This window comes from Delphinapterus leucas, chromosome 19 (assembly GCF_059928025.1).
Source record: "Delphinapterus leucas isolate spDelLeu-1000000601 "Yukka" chromosome 19, BTC_Dleu_Yukka2, whole genome shotgun sequence".
Classification (NCBI taxonomy): domain Eukaryota; kingdom Metazoa; phylum Chordata; class Mammalia; order Artiodactyla; family Monodontidae; genus Delphinapterus; species Delphinapterus leucas.
Genome location: NC_143147.1, coordinates 32,744,982 through 32,761,498, shown reverse-complemented (window position 1 = coordinate 32,761,498; position 16,517 = coordinate 32,744,982). Strand labels below are relative to the sequence as shown.

At 52.9% G+C, this 16,517-nt stretch overlaps 1 protein-coding gene across 1 annotated transcript in view; it reads left to right on the top strand.

The window, feature by feature from the left end:
* Positions 1-14,730, top strand: part of LOC149746711 (AP-2 complex subunit beta-like) — a 109,142-nt gene extending 94,412 nt beyond the window's left edge. Inside the window, 1 exon segment of the mRNA XM_089901814.1 lies at positions 13,738-14,730. Within this exon segment, the coding sequence (XP_089757940.1) occupies positions 13,738-13,866 (129 nt within the window). The 3' untranslated portion in view covers positions 13,867-14,730.
* The last annotated feature ends 1,787 nt before the right edge of the window (positions 14,731-16,517 follow it).

The window sequence follows — 16,517 nt, the reverse complement described above, 5'->3', positions numbered from 1 at the left end:
CGACCCCGCAGTCTAAGCCTCTAGGTCATATTCAGTAAACTTCCTGGGCATCCGGCCTTGCGCCATCTGTTGGTGCCCAAGGAGGGCTGCGGTAGGTTGGGGCCCCCCTCCTGGTCCCACCGCTGGCTCGGTTACTACCTTGTGGGACATGTGCTCCTTTCCCCTCTCGAGGGCCAGGCTTCCTGAGCTCGCTGGGCTGCTTCTCTGCCCAATCCTGTGAGTTAGCCTGCCCTGGAGGCCACTGCTCTCTGCTGTGGGTCCCCGTGTGCCAGACACTGTGCTAGGTGCTTTACATACACAGCCTCCCCACCTTCTCCTCAAGGCAGGTCCTGTTCTCCAGGTAAAGAAAGGAGGCTCAGAGAGGCTGAGTCACTGGTTCAAGGACACACAGGAAGGAAAGCATAGAGTTAGAATTTGAACTCAGGTCAAGTCTGCCTGATGCCAAAGATCCTTTGGGCAGCCCTGAATTGAGGGGCTCTCCATCCCCAGGGCCCACAAGGTGGAGGTCCCGGGGGGGATGTTCATGTGACAGAAACTGCATTTGCCCTTTAGAATGAGTTTCCCAAGGCAGGTGCTGTGTCTGCCCTTTAAGTCTGGGAGCGGGGGTCGGGGGGCGGAGGGCAGGTCCCCTGGGCAGGGACTGTATCTCTCAGACTGGGCTTTCCACGAGGCAGGGGTATGTCCCACCACCCCCATCAGAAAGGAGGTTCCCAAGGGCAGGCCTCCCTGCTTAGTCTGGGACTTGCCCCAACAAGACTGTCATCAGTCCGGGAGAGGCCCTGGGGCAGGACCCCTCTTTCCCCTCTCGAATTGGGGGCTGCTTTATAGAAGGGCTGAAGCTTCCCCATGAGGCAACAGCACCCCACCCAGGGACCCCACCCTCCTCAAATTAAGTCCCATCAGACTCTGTCCTTGGTCTCCCATCCCCCCACTTGCCACTTCCCTGAGATTCCAGAGTTCCCGGCTGGCCGGCTGGCTGGTGACAGCCCAACAAATGGGAAGGGCAGAGGCATAAACATGGGGCTCCCCTTGGCAGGGGCCAAGCTGTTTTTCTCCTCCTGGGGAGATGTATGCTTGTCCCTGGGAAGGCTGACAGCTTTTCTTCCTGAAAGGGCCGCGGTTCCTCTTGATTGAAATGTGTCCCTGTCGTGAGGAGGCTGTCTCCAGGGGGTGGGGCACTTCTGGTCCCCCCCGCCTGGCCTGTAGGCTCCGTCCATCTAGGGAAGATAGATGACGTTATTCCAAGCCGAGATGATGCAACCAGGGTCAGAGTGAAGTGTTAAATTGGAACGTCAGGGGCCGTGGCCTGGCTCTGCTGGGATGATTGATTTCCCGTTGGTGGTGCTTGTCAAAGGAGCAGCCACGGCGGGGAAGGAGGTGCGGGGGAGTCTGCCAGTGACCCTGGGGAAGCCAGGGTGGTGGGAGACTGCCAGCCCCTGTCTATATCTTCAGGGAGGACACCCAGTGGGCTTCTGCCTACTGCAGAGGGGAAACTGAGGCACAGGGAGAGAGGGTGACATGGTGGAAGGCGTTATGGGGATGAAGATGCCAGAGCTTCAAACCTCAGCCTTCATTTCTGGCTGACAGCTCTGTTTCCATCCTGCTCTCCATCCTTTCTGGTCCCTTCCCTGTGCTGAGAGGAGGGCCGTGGGAGAGGGCATGGTTGTCCCAGGACACAGATAGGACACAGTCCATCCTACAGCCTCCCATCACCCCACTGGCTCCAGCCTGCTGAGGACTGGCAGGGTGGCAACTGAGTTTAGAAGCCATTGACCCTCACCTGTGCTGGGCAGGAAACTCATCTCATCGCTTCCAGAGACTGAGGTCACTTCCTTGTGGGGAAACTGAGGCAGGGAGCTGGGTTTGGTGCCAAATCATGAACATCCCTTTCTACCCCACATGGTCCTGTCCCAGGGGTTGAGGGAGAGCTGGGGGTGGGCAGCAGGCTGGGCCCTGTCCATCTGACCTGCCGTCTTAGAAAGCTGACTGCAGGCCGGTGGGGAATGGAAGGAGGCCAAGGCAGGAGAAATGGGAGGTGTTCCCGGGTATAAAGAGCTACGGTGAGTGTGCTCCCTCTCCTTGCCTGGGCGTAGGAGTGAGTCGAGGGAAAGAGCAGTCTGGGGAGGTGGCTGGGGAAGGGAAGCCAACGCTGCAGAGAGAGAGGTGACACACAGGCTTGGGCTAGAGTGGCAACAGCAGGGGAGGGACTGGAGGAGATGGGAAGGCTGGAGCCTGGATCTACAGTTTGGGGTGACTTAAAGGAGAAGGTGGGATTGGAGGGGGTTGCTCTCTCCAAAGAATACCTGCTGTTTTTCATCTCAGCCTCAGAAGGTTGAATCCAAGACATTACGTTTGGTTGCTGTCAACATGATCACCAGAGTCACTCATCACCACCGTCGCCATTGTCACCATCATTACCACCATCACCACCTTCATGACCGCTATCATCACCACTCTCACCATCACCATTATCAACACCATCACTACGGTCACCGTCATCACAATATAATCAGCACCATCGCCATCACCACTCTCACCAGCATTACTGTCACCACCATCATCGCCACTGTCACCATCCACATCAAGGGCCATCAGTATCATCAGTCATCAGTCCTTGTCCTGCCCTCCATTCCTGCCTGATGCTTTACAGTTTATTTCAAAGCACTTCCATATCCTTCCTCTAATGAAAAACTAATCAGAGGCTGGTGAAGCAGACAGGGTTGCTCTGATTATCTCCATTTCACAGCAGAGGAAACTGAGGCTCAGTGATGGTAAGTGACAGCATGCTCATGGACAGGCTATTCCTAGAACTGGGTTCTGTCCACTGGCCCCAGGGTCTCCCTGCCCCCGCCTTGCTGCTGTAGAATCATCGTGGTCCTCTCTCTCCTGTGCTTCCTCTTGCTGCTTGCCATCCGCATGAACTGGGGAGGAAGACTCTAGCTTTGTTACAACAAGAGAGGCTTTGGCCCTAATAGTACAAGCCCAGGTGTCTGCCCGGGGCGCCTCCCTTCCCCTTGTCAGGCTCCAGTTTCCTCATTTCCATAAGTACATTTTGGGCCTGATGAAATCTATGGGCCCTTTCTACCCTGCTAGTCTGCGATGGTGCTGCAGAAAAAAGTCATCGAAACAGAGGAAGACATAGAAAAAGACAGTGAAATGGAGACATAGACACATATAGACCAAGACAGAGACCCAGAGAGACCAAGGAAGACCTAGCTGAAAGACTCATTAAGATCCAGGGATATACAGAAATAAAGACAGAGACAGAAAGCAGGAAAGCAACCAAGAACATGTCAGAGGAGATGTAAGAGGCCAAAGCTCAGGAGGAAAAGCAGGATGGAACGGCTACTTCTCTGCCTGGTGGTCTCTCCGCCTGCCCCTGCCCTGTTTCAGAGTGAGAACTGCCTAAAGAAGGGACAGCCAGTGCCACCTCGAGGTGCTTCTGAAGGGCTGTGGCTGTGAGGGCAGCTCCTGGGTGTTTCTGTGTCTGTGTGCACGTCCCTGCGTGTGGAGTTTCGGGTCGTGGAATTCTTCTGTTTGGATACCAGGAAGGATGCCGGGACTCCCACCATGGCTTTGTACCTCTTTATAGCCCGGCCCTTGCGGCAGCAAGGATGCTGATTTGGCTGCCACTGCCCTTGTCACATTAAGTCCGGAAAAATGGGATGCAGCGGAAGTGGGGTGGCAGGTTCAGTCTGTGTTCATAAGGGAGCTGGGGTGGGACTTGTAGGGGCTCCCCATGTCCTCTCAGAGGGTTGGGGATGGCTTCTTCCTTCCCGTAAGGCTCCCATGTCAGTTCTCGGCCACAGAGGTTCTGCTACCCTAGACTGGAGCCTGGGCTCAAGCTCAGCTTGTGTACACGCTGCTGAGGGTCCCCCAGCCTCTACTCAGCCAAGTACTCACTGGGGCCATGACTCACATCTTCCCATCATCTGTTTCATTCACAAATCCAGCATTGTCACTTCCCTCTTCGGAATCTCTCTACGGCTTCCCATGGCCCGCAGAGTCCAAGTGCTTGGACTTGCTGCAGCAGTAGACTTGGAGGTGTCTGGGCTGCTCATTCCTGCCTCCACCCACATCAATCTCGTCTCTGCAAAGCCCCACTGAAGGAGCAGCCACAGGACCCCCTAGGTTTCAGCAGGCTGTACTTGGGGCGGACCTAACTCAAGGGCAGGCCACCCAAGGCTGCAGGGGACTGGAGAGCGTGAAAGGGGCCAGAAATATGAGGCAGAAGCAGAGCGTGAAGGGGTCACGGCAAGCACCGGCTAGGAGGAAGCAGCAGTGCAGGTGGGAGGCTTGGGTGGCCCCGGGCTCTGCTAGGGGATCCCCAGAGAACTCCAGCTCCCTGGCAAGACCACCTGTCTCACGTGTTTCCTACTAACAACGCCCCCGTTGGTGGAGGGAGGGACCCAGCAAGGCAACACGTGAGTGACCCTGCTTGTCTGCACCCCCGTTTCCCCCACTCACTCCTTGCCTCCAGTTTTGCACCTAATGCTTTAGCCACAGACGACTGTGTTCTTTGAATGCATCATGCTGATTAACGCTGCGCTATCCCCTTTGCCTGGAACACCCCCTCCCAGATATTCCCAGGACACTCATCCCTCAGCCTGTGTCTGCTAGGAAGTTTTACTGGCCATCCCCTGCCTTGCCCGCAAAGTCGGTCACGACTTTGCCTGCCCAGCGTGCCCCTACAATTGCCCTGTGGTGCTTGGTCCCCGTCTGTCTTCCCCTTTAGACTGAGAACTTGCCAGGGGCGGAGACCATGTCTTTCAGCTCAGCATCCCCAGCTCCTGGCACGGGGCCTGGCATGCAGGCAGCATTAGAGCCGTGTTGACCGAATGAATAGCTTCAAAATTTCCTGCATGGACAGCGGGAATGTGGGAGGAAGACCAGGTTGGGGTGGGCTGGGAACAGACAGTGGGTGAGGTTGGCAGGTTTCACTGGGGCTGTCTGGGGACTCAGACATTGGGGTGCCCAGGACAAAAAGGGCGTATGAGCCTGGAGCTCGGGAGAAAGCACAGAGAGAGAAGATAAGGAAGCTAAGCAGGGATGGGCTTGCAGAGGACAGACTCCCCCCTTCTCTGGCTACCTGAGCTGGGGGTTTCCCAGCTTCTGTGGAGGTCCTTCTGTGGAGGTCAAAATGCTCAAGATCGGGTATCTGTGCTGCTTGGAACGTCTTTCTCCCTCTCCAGTCCCCAGGTTTCAGAGATGACTGTTTTCCTCATTAATGAGCAAGCAGACCAGTCACTGAGGTTTCCTTTGGATCACCCTCTGCCGGGTAGCCAGCATCGCCCTTTCTCCTTGCATGGGGTCTGGTACCACCGGCGGGGAATGGGTCAGCCTCACTACAAAGCATGATGGGGCTGTGGAAACCCATGACAGCAGGGGGAATACATGGGCGGGGGGGATGGTGCAAAGCCAGGCTCAGAGGCTGGAGCCAGGGTGGAGGATGGGTCTTTGCAGAACCTTAGTCCTTGGGAGAATCAGCCACCGTTTGTCGAGTGCCCTCTATGATCCAGGCAGGGTGGCAGGCACAATATAGGTGCTATCTTCATGCCATACTTTCTGGCAGGGAGTTTACCCTGCTTTTCAGATGAGGAAACTGATACTCACAGAGCATCACTGATACAACAGTCCTGCAGTCACACAGAGCCAGCATTCAAATCCAGGCCTCTGGGACTCCATAGCCCATGTCCTTCTGGAAAGTCACTGGGAGGGAATGAGTCACAGGACTGGGCCTGCTTACCGCAGAGGCTGGATCTCCCCCAGGAGCAGTGGGTGCAGGGCGCAGCCCACCCTGTCGTTGTCACAGCTGCTGCCTCCTTCCTCCTGTCATCACCATCAGAACTGCTATCCAGTTATTTCCAGCGTCCCCATCTACATGGTAGGATTGCACTGCCTGGTCCCCTTGCATGGGGCTCTGTGTTTGTTCTGACTCCTGACTTGTGAGCAGAATTGACACCTGTCACTTCCAGGCCAAGCACTTAATTGCCAGAGGGAGACCTAGAGCTCTCTTTTCCTTCAAGTAGAGTGACCGGCAACAGGAGAGATGGTAGCTGCTCTATCAGTCTTGTCCAGTGATGACCAAGAGCAGAGCGCCCTGCTGACTGGTGATGGATATTAATGTGAGCAAGAAATAATGTGGTTTCAACCAGAGAGGTTTGAAGGCTATTTGTTACTACTGTGTAACGTGACCCATCCTGCCTGAGACATACCTTTTCCTCGTTTCTGTAAAAAGGCATGTAGGCCAGTTTGCTTCCAAGGCACCTGTTGGTCCTGGGATGTCGCTGCCTAAGCACTTCTTAGACCTCAGGATATGTGGACATTCCCACCAAAGTTAAATTGAGAGTCTGAATCTGAGAGCCAAGATTTCTGGGAGCTTCCTAGCTCCCTGACGCTGCCATCAATGTCTATAGATGGTTCTATAGTTTGCAAAGACTCTTCATGCTCACGAATGTGATCAATCTCTCCGAGGGAGATACAGCATTCCCATTTCACAGATGGCAAACTGGGTGCCAGAGAGGTTAAGGAACTTGGCCAGGCCATGAGTTATTGGAGTCCCAGACCAGGGAGTGGAATCTAGGCCCTTGGCTCCAGTCCCCTTGGGTTTCCCACACCTTGGACCAAGGGTAAGTCCAAGATTCTTAGGAAAGAATGCAAACCGTAGAAGAGGCCTTGACAGTTGGTAAGAAAGGCCCCTGCAGATGGAGAGAGTAGGAGTCACAGAGAGAAACCGCAGTACCACTCAAAGGGGCTGCAGTTCATGTGGAGGGTGGCTGGGAAGTAAGTGGGCAAGATGGCAGGGCAGGGCTTACTTAACTGCAACGACCTCCTGCTTTACCCTTACTGTGCAACTTGGGGCAAGTTACTCAACAATTTTGTGCCTCAGTTTCTGCAACTGCAAAGTGGAGATAATAACAGGGCCTCTCTCCTATGCTTGTTGTGAGCACTGACTGGGATAATATAGGTTGAAAGTACTTAGAACAGTGCCTGGCTCTCATAAGTGCAAAATAAGTGTCTGCTGTTATGTCGTCATCATCACCGTCATCCCCACCGCCATATTTGTCATCAGTCTTATGACTTTGGACAAGTCATTTCCACACTCTGGGCCTCATCTTCCTTATGAAATAGGGACAGTAGTTATATATGTGAACTCTGTGATAATTATAGATGGAGTTTGCTGAGTGTTCGCCATGTATTTCGTACCATTCTAAGTTCATGAATTCATTGAATTATTACATGCCCCTTTCCAAGAGCAGCTCATAAATGGCAGAAGTGGGATTCTAACCCACACCGTCTGATTCCAGAGTAAGTCTTTTAACCACTACCTTATAAACATTATTCTTACCATATAAAGCCTCCCAGAGGGTGGTGAGTTGCCTGGGTAAGACAGCATGTGACTTTGCAGGACGTATCTAGGGCCTTTGATAAATAAACTGCGTTTGTGAAGATGTCGAAAGCATGTGAGTCCGTAAGTGTTCAGTGCCTGTGTGTGTGCGCCTGTACTTGTGTGTGTAAGTGACATGCTCTTTAAAGTCTGCTTTGGTCCCTGGGAGGGCTCATGTATACGTTTTGTGTGTGTGGCTGGTCCACCTGTGATATTGTTTCATCTATGATGACTGGTCTCTGTGTGTTTAAGTCGTAGGTACATTTGTGGGTGTGAAGCCTCGTGAACTGAGTGTGTGCATGTGTTATTGTGTGAGTTGTATGGGCCACTGTGGATGCATTTGTAATGATATGTGAGCTGTGTGGTCTGGTTGTGTATGTGATACTGTGTGGCTGGTGTGTGTATGTGTGCGTGTGTGTAATCGTGTACCCGTGCACAGGGTGCTGGTGAGTGCAGGCGTGTGTGCCAGTGGACTGAGTGCCCTGTGTGTGTCTCTGAGAGCCAGAAGGCCGGTGCAGCGTGGGCTGGGGGAGCTGTGTGTCTGAGGGTTTAAACAGGCTTCCTGGCTGGCCTAGATCCAGCTCTCCCCTCCCAGCCTCTGCAAGCACAGCCTAGCAGACAGGCTGAGTTTTTATACTCATGAAAACAGCCCTCTAAATATTTACCTGCCAGCCTGGTGGAATGGCCTGCTTCCCTTCCCTGCCTTCCATCCACAAGCGGAGTCCCGAGTGTGAGCTCAGCTCCCCTGACACTCAGCCCCTCCCTGGGGCTGAGCCCTACAAGTGGCCCCTGCTGCCTCCCACAAGGCAAGGAGGAGGGAATAGAAAGGCTGAAAGCAGCCCAGTTCTGACTCTGGGTTGACTCTAACCCATCGGCACATCCCTCGTATCTGCCTTCACATCCACTCAAATGAACAGACGTGCTCTTTTACACACGCACGGCTGTTCACCGTTCTGCTCACCTCACTCATGCTCAGGAGCCCTGAACTCACAGCCTCACCCCTTTATACTCACTCTGGTACATCCAGCCCTCCACCCTCACTATGATTTTATCCTCACTCTTTCCCTCAACCCAGCCCATTCCCATCAATTCAGGCTCCTCCTCTCCTTCCCTCACCAGTTCCAGAAGCTTCTTCCCATCCTGCCCAGCCTCCTCCCACCCCACTCACCCCGACCCAGGACGCCTGCCTCAGGGCCTGGAAGTCCTTGTGTGGCCAATGCAAAACTCTGCCCATGGTCCTGAACCGTCACCCCACGAAGGTAATCCCCCCTTCAATATTGGGTCATAGGTGGGAACTCTTATCCAAAAATTTTCAGAAATTCTGAACTGGGTGAAAAGAGTCAATAGTAGGAGAAATAAGATTGCATATACATTCATGCGTGCGCACAGACAATCTCAGAGATAAAAGAGAGACAAAATAGAGACAAAGAGGGACAGAGAGAGACAGAAAAGGACATTAAGAGACAGAGAAGACACACACACACACACACACACACACAGAGAGAGAGAGAGAGAGAGAGGCAGGCAGATAGGAGAAGCCACTGGAAAGTCAGAAATGCTGAGAGATTTCCAGAGAGGAAAAAGAAATGGCTTCTGTTTTGACATCACTTTCAAATAATCTTACTTACTAAGAAGGCATATTATTTTCCTCTGGGAAGCTGGGGGAGTACATGCTCCCTGATTCTATCTGCTAAAACAACAACTAATTAAGGGCAGCCCTCAGATGTTGCAACTCCCTGCCGGGGCTGATTCATTTAAAAGGAGAGGCTGGTGGAATCTTGTGCCCAGATTTAAGATCTGTGATGGGACCCCAGAGCCCTCCCTAATCCAGGACTGGTGTCCTGGCAGGTCACTGTCTTCCTGTGCTGTCCAGATCTGCTAATACCCCACCTGCCCTGCTGAAGACGGCTTTTAAGGTCAGACATCATCTGGAGGAAACAGCTGGAAACAGGCAGACCCTCTGCCGGCTGTCTGACCATGTTTGACAACAAGGTGTGTCACTTGGCTCACGTTCCTCTCACCTTCCAACAGTGCTGGCTTCTCCCACACTTGCAGGTGGCTTCCAGGGTCACTTTCCTCCTTCCTCGATTATCAGGCACCTTTCTTGTTCTGGTCACTCTGCTAGGTGCAGGGATCACACTCAAGCCTCACAATCACCTTGGGAGGTGGTGGTTATTCCCATTTTACACAAGAGGCAGCAGAGGCACAGAGAAGTTAAGTAACTTGCCCAAGGTCCTGCAGCTCATAAATGGCTCAGCTAGGAGTCAGGCCTCCTCTTTGAATCACATCTCCTTGAAGCCTGGGTGTGTAACATCTTTCCCTGGCAGCTTCCCGAGGGTGGCATTGGTGGTTGTGAGACAGCACGAGTTTCAAAGTTTACAGTCCTGGAGGTGGCCCTCAGGGTTCCCACATGTTCTTCTGGCGGGATCCAGCTGGGGCCTCCTCAGCCTGGCTGCCCCTTCTTGGGCCCTGGGAAAGGGTCCCCAGGGGTACTCAAGTCAGGAGAGGGGGATGGCAACAGCAGCCCAGTCTGGGCAGGCCGAGTGGGTTCAGCCAGCCTCGAAATGCCATGGCCTCTGGCTGCAGGCGCGGGTGCCCCTGTCCACAGCAGCAGAGCCAGCTTGGCAGGGCGGGAACCTGGCTAACGACCATGTTTATAGCTCAAAGCATTATTAGCTTTTAGGAGCTCTCAGCCCTCGCTTGTTGTCAACAGCTGAGCTTATTGATTGAGTGACTTGATGTTTTTGCTTATTAAGTGCCCGGAGTGTAGGCAGATTTGGGCCAGCCTTGGCTGGGGGGAGGAATATGTGAGTGGAGGGGAGGCTGTTTGCCTGTACACACACTCCAGCCCTGCTCATTTGTGCAGACACATGTGTTGGGGTGATGGGCGCATGTGCGTGTGCCTGCAGGCATGTGTTTCTGAGTTTGGTTTTAGGAGAGGGAACCTTGGTTTCTGCACCTAGCAATCACAGCGCTGCCTTGGGGGTACTGGGATTTGGATTTGGGAGGCCTGACTTTGAATCCTGGCCTTATCTTTCCAATAGCTCTAAGCTTGGGCTTCCTTATCTGGAAAATGGGGATTAAAATAATACCAGCTCTGCCTACCTTTGAGACGGAGAGTTGATGAGATACAGCAGTTTGTAAACTGTAAAGTGCTGCACACATCAGGGTGTAACTATTATAACTCTTGGGAGCTGAGCTGTGATGCCATAATCAGGTTTATGTGTGGGAGACAGGTTGGTGGAGTGGAAAATGAACAAGAAGGGGAACCCTAGTGGACTGCTGGGAACCCCAGTTCTGAGGAAGCTGGACCAGCCTTTGCAGCTGATATTTTAGGAGACCACAGCAATTGGGCACCAGAAGACCTGGGTTCCAGGTCCGGCCCTGGCATCAAGGTGCTGTGCAGCCTCAGGAAAGTTGCTTTCCTTCTCTGGGCTTTTACCTTCGTCAAAAGAGAGGCTTTAAGCTCAGTCGTCTCTAAGGCAAGGCCCCTTTCAGCTCTGCCTTTTTTTTTTTTTTTTTTCTTTGCGGTACGCAGGCCTCTCACCGCTGTGGCCTCTCCCGCTGCGGAGCACAGGCTCCGGACGCACAGACTTAGCAGCCATGGCTCACGGGCCCAGCCGCTCCACGGCATGTGGGATCTTCCCGGACCGGGGCACGAACCCGTGTCCCCTGCATCGGCAGGCGGACTCTCAACCACTGCGCCACCAGAGAAGCCCACAGCTCTGCCTTTTTATACACGTAGGAATAGTGTGGACACTGGTGGGATTCACAACTCTCTGTGTTCAACATATCCTGTGTAAATTTCACTGTGCATGTCCATAGGCTTCAAATTTTGCCCCTGAGCTAGTGTGTGTTGTCAAGTTAACAGCCCCCTGCCCCTCCCCCCCGCCCCTCCCCCCCCCAGTCTCTGGACACATAGGTGCCACAGCCCATTTGCTTCTTGTTAAGGCAGAGGAAGGAGCTAGGAAACCAGCTGCCTTGCTGGACTCCAGCAGCTAATGGGGAAAGCCCATTTTAACAGCTGATAAAAAGATGGATCCATTAAAAGAACAAATTAACTGAAAATCCAAAGATTACTTTTGTTCTGCTGGTGAAGGGCTGTGGAATTCCAGCTCCATTTGTTAAATGAGCACTCCAGCCCCTGGTTTCCCCAGGCGTGGCTGCTGTCAGGACAAGCCAGCCTGGCTGTCCTTAACCCCCTCACCCCCGTTCTCCTCCTAGGAAAGTACTTCCTGTCCCCGTTCAAAGCACCATGCGCAGCTATCTCGATGAATGCCTCCCTCATCCTCTGCGCCTGGCTGGAGGAAGCCCAGAGCCCCTCCCTCTGTGCTCTGAGCACCCCAGGGCTTGGCTGAACGGAGGTGGAGGCCCAGGCTGGCCTTCCCTGACACATATTTCAGCTCTGCCTAGTTTTCCTTTTTCATTCTGGTCTCTGTTAGCACCTTTTTGTGGATCACTTGGTTGTCCATCCGTTCATTCACACAATTTACCAACGTGTTTTGAAGACCTACTGTGCCAGATGGCATGCTGGGCCCAGTCTTTGCCCTAGAAGAAGGGGAAGCAGAGGTGAACCCTGCCATGCTCTGCAGAGGGTCCTACAGAGTAGGAGGGAAGCAGAGGAGGGAGTGATAGGTCCTGCTCTGGGAGGCCACAGAAGAAGTGGCATCTGAGCAGCATCTTGAAGCATCAGGTAGTGAAGGCCTCTATGCCAGGGGACAAGAACGAGCATGACATGTGTAGACCTTATTTAGAAGTAGGACCTGGCTGAGGGCCTTGCACACAATAGATGCTCAGTTAATGTTTATGGGAAAATGAAGTGCTTATTAAGTGTCCATTATGGACCAGGCATTTTGCAGGTGCTGAAATGGTAGTCTCAGTTACCTCATCTGTGAAATGGGAATAATAATGTTACCTCGCAAGGAGAGAAGATAACAGATGTGCTTTTGCACGTGCTGTTTCTCTGGTCTGGACTGTCCTTTCTATTGTACAATCTCATTACAGAAAACGCTCACTCATCCCTTAAAGCTCTGCTAAATGTGCTCTGCCTGGGGAAGTTTCCACCAAGTCTCCTTGGGGAAGACGAGTCCCTGCCTCTCTGGGTTCTTGTGCATTTCCTCAACTGGAAGATGCTATTGACTGTGAGATGCACCATCGATTTCATAATAGCTTTGGGGGGAAAAGAAACCCTGCTGTAAGTGTACATACTATCTACATTTCAGAATTGTGCAGATGTTTTCGAGAAACGCCTTTTAGAAACAGAGACATGCAGTAGCTGCTTCTCTCATGGCCTGAGGGCCACAAGGATTGACTTCATTCATTTACTCAATCAATCAATCAATCAACCAATATTTATGGAGATCCGTTCTAGGCACTGAGATGAAGCAGTGAATAAAACCAAGTCTCTAACCTCATGTGGCTTATATTCCATTGGGAGAAACAAATAGTAAATAAATAACCAAATAAAAATCTAATCTAAATCATTTAAGAGGAAGGTCACAGTAAGAGCTTTGAAGAAATGTGAAGCAGGATGAAGGATGGAGAGGGATCAGGGGTGGCTCTTTTAGCTAGGTCACGTGATCAGGGAAGCCCTCTCTGAGGAGGGGGCATTTGTGTAGAGACTTGAATGGAGGGAGGGAGTGAACTGTGTGGGTATTTGGGGAGGAGCATTCTGGGCAGAGGGTACAGTGAGTGCTACGGTCTTGTGGTGGGACCATTCTTGGCATGTTTGAAGAAAGATGGGGGTTACATGTGGCTGGAGTGACATGAGGGAGAGGCAGTGCTGGCACCTGAGGTCAGTGTGGTGACCACGCCCTGAGACAAGGGAAGGTTTGGGCTTTTTATCCTAAGTGTGATGGGAAATGCGATATGTTTGCAGATGGGACTGCTGTGCACCTCAGGGCAATGAGATTGTCAGCTCTCTGAGGGCAGAGAGAACCAGCATACAATAAAGGACTGTTGAATGAATATTGGAGGGCCTGCAAGCAGTCCCCTCCCTGGGCTGATGGGTCTGGGTGGGATCTCAGTGTCCTGGAGGGAGTGTGGGTGAGGCCAGAGGCAGCAGGAAGGACCCACCTGCTGAAATGCTCCAGGCTGCAGCGTGCAGAGCCAGTGCAGGGTGGGGGGGGGCAGTTCCACTGGCGACCCCTGTCCCAGTCACTTCTGCACCCCCCATGGTGTATAGAGGCACAGCTGGTACAGGCCAGGTACAGGCCAAGTATCTGTTAAAAAAGTAATAATGGAAGCATAAAGCTGTTATTGATTTGCGATGCTTTCCAGCTCAAAATGCCTCTCATGTGTGTCTTCTTATTCAACCCATACCTCCAACCCAGCTGGTTCTCTTTTTACAGCTGAGGAAACTGAGGCACAGAGAGGGCTGGGAAGTTGCATGCAACTGGAACAATCACTGTAAACCATCTCTGCCTGGAGTCAGGACGCCTGGACTCTGTTCCCAGCTCAGCCACCAACTTGCTGGGTGACCTTGGGCAAGTCAACAGGCCTCAGTTTCCAAGACTGTCAGATGAAGAGGTTGACTGAGACGTTTCTTGAAGGCTTACTCCAGCTTCGATGCTGTAGGAGTCAAAACTTTGCCTTCCAGAGGGGACACTGGGCAAGTCACAGCAGCAGGCCGGACTGAAGGCAGATGTCTGGAAGAACATCTCCTGTAGAAATTGCAGGCTCTGCAGCAAGTAGCCCCTAAGGTTCTGGATTTTGTCTCTGCAGCAAGTAGCCCCTAAGGTTCTGGATTTTGTCTCTGCTTCAGTCACATCTTCCCCAGGGTGGTGGCCTTGTGTTGTGGGCTCGCTCGGTCTGGCTGACTCAGACGTGTTCCGCCCATCTTCCCTGTAGAGTTTGCAGGCACTGGGACAAGTGGCTATTTTCTCTCCAAGAGATGTTTGCAGCAGACCCAGTACCTCTGCCAGGCGTGTCGCTGCTCCCGTCCTCAGCAGCGGTGCTGTCTGCTCAACCACCCACGATACCTGGGGGTCCCCCCTCTTCCCTCACACGTTTAGTTGGCATGACCCTTTGCCCACCATCCTTGACCCTTCCCCGTGGATGAGTCCCGGTCCCTCCGTCTCCCTGTGGTTGCCTGGTCCAGGCCATCACTTTCTCTCGCCAGGATCACTGCAGCGGCCTCCTAACCACTCTGCCTGGCCCCAGGCTCCCTCACCTCCCATTGTGGCCAGGGTGAGCTTTCCAAACTGCAATTCCGGTCATGTCCTTGCTGAGCTTAAAACCCTTCAGTAACTTCCCTTTGCCCTCAGGATAAAGTCCAAACCCTTTAGCATGCTCACATAGGCCTCACAATCTGGGCCCTGCCAATGTCTGCCCTCATCCCTCCCTCCCTCCCTCCCTTCCTCCCTCCCTCCCCTCCCCTCCCCCACCCTCCCCCTTCCCTCCCTCCCCTCCCCCACCCCCTCCCTTCCTCCCTCCCTCCCTCCTCATCTTCCAGCTCTAATTCTGTTCTCCAGTTTCACGGAACTTTCCTCAGTTCTCTAAACTTGCCACATCCTCTCTTGCTTCCCTGCCTTTGCACATGCTGTTTCTTTTGTCTGGAACACTATTCTCAGGTCAGTGTCACCTCCCAACCCTGCCCTCTCTCCCCTAAGCTTAACACTTAATTACTCTCAGGACTTGGCTTCAAGAAACCTCCTCCTGGAAGCCCTTGTGAATCCCGCCCTCCATCCCTTTGGGTGTGCTCTCTCTCAGCGTGCATCAAACAGACCAGAATCATCCATCAGTTTCCTGTCCCCTTGGCAGGGAGCCCCTAGACAGCAGAGATCTCGCTCATCTGCATCCCCAGGTGCTGTAGGTACGGTAGATATTTGAAGGGGGAAAAAAACCCGAGGCAATTAATAAATGGAAGGGGAAGCATTCAGTCGCATTCATCCGTCCATTTGTTTATTCTGCAAATATTTGCTGACTGGGGAAGCAGAACTGAGTATGACAAGCAAGGTCCTGCCATATGGAGCCGATGTACCTCCAGGCAGGGGGATGAATATCGTCTCTTTTACAGCTCTGAGGTTTGGGAACTTAGATATTTTCTCTGTCTGGACCATTGAAGAAATCCTTTCGGGTTAAGAAAGCAACACACGCGCTAGGGTTGAGGTTGATGCTGGGGCCAGACCTGGACCTGCCCATTTCCCTGCAGTCGCCCTTCTGTCCCTCCGGAGGGCATCCTAGCCCTGAAGGGAGATTGCTCCCCTTCTCCTGGCCGCACCCTTCCTCTCCCTCCCCCTCTTCTCCCTCAGCTGTTCCGTTTCCCACCAGGAAGCTTAACTTAGGCCTCCCGGTGGGGCTTTTAATTTGGATTTATTGCCGGCCATGACTGTATGTTAAACAAGCTCCAGGCGATTATTAAAAACATGATTATCACGGTTTATTGTATCGCTAGGTCTGCAGTGGGTGTTCTGGTGCTGAGAGCCAGCCAAGCCTCTCAGATACAGAGGAGTGAAGACCCCCAGAGAGGGTCCGCTCTGATTTCTGGCCTTGTCACACCTCTTAGGGGAGGAGGTGGCAGTGGGGGCGGAGGGATACTTCTGAAGGAGGACAGAAACCCTGGGGAGGGGCGGTGATGTGGCAGAAAGAGCACTAACCTAGGACCCGGGAAACCTTGTGCCAGTTTGACCCATGGCTTCTTTGGGCTTCAGTGTCTTCTTGTGAATACTTGAGAATTGAACCAGATGACCCAATGATCTGAGAGCTGAAATCCGTTGGGGTTGGAGGAACTTCACTTTGTTCTGCAGAAAGACCCAAGTCAGGCCGCTGACAAGGCACACATAATTCAGAATATTCCATCATGGGCATTGGCTGAAGATCCGCCCAACCTAGTTATCCTGACCTGGGGAATATTCTCCTGCGTCAGGCAGGCTGCCTACTTGCTGCAAGGTCACCTCTAATTTGGGAGGGACATAGCCACACAAAGGCATCAGCGAGGTGAGGCCAGTGGAGAAGGGGGAGGCTCCTGGCCTGGGAGCCAGGGCCCTGGGCTCTAGTCACAGCTCTGCCATTGACTGGCCAATGGCCTTGGGCAAGTCATTTGTTCACTCAGGGCCTCAGTTTCCTTGTCTGTAAAATGAAGGGGTAGATTGTTCAATGATTTGCAAGCTTTAAAACATTAATGGTGCAC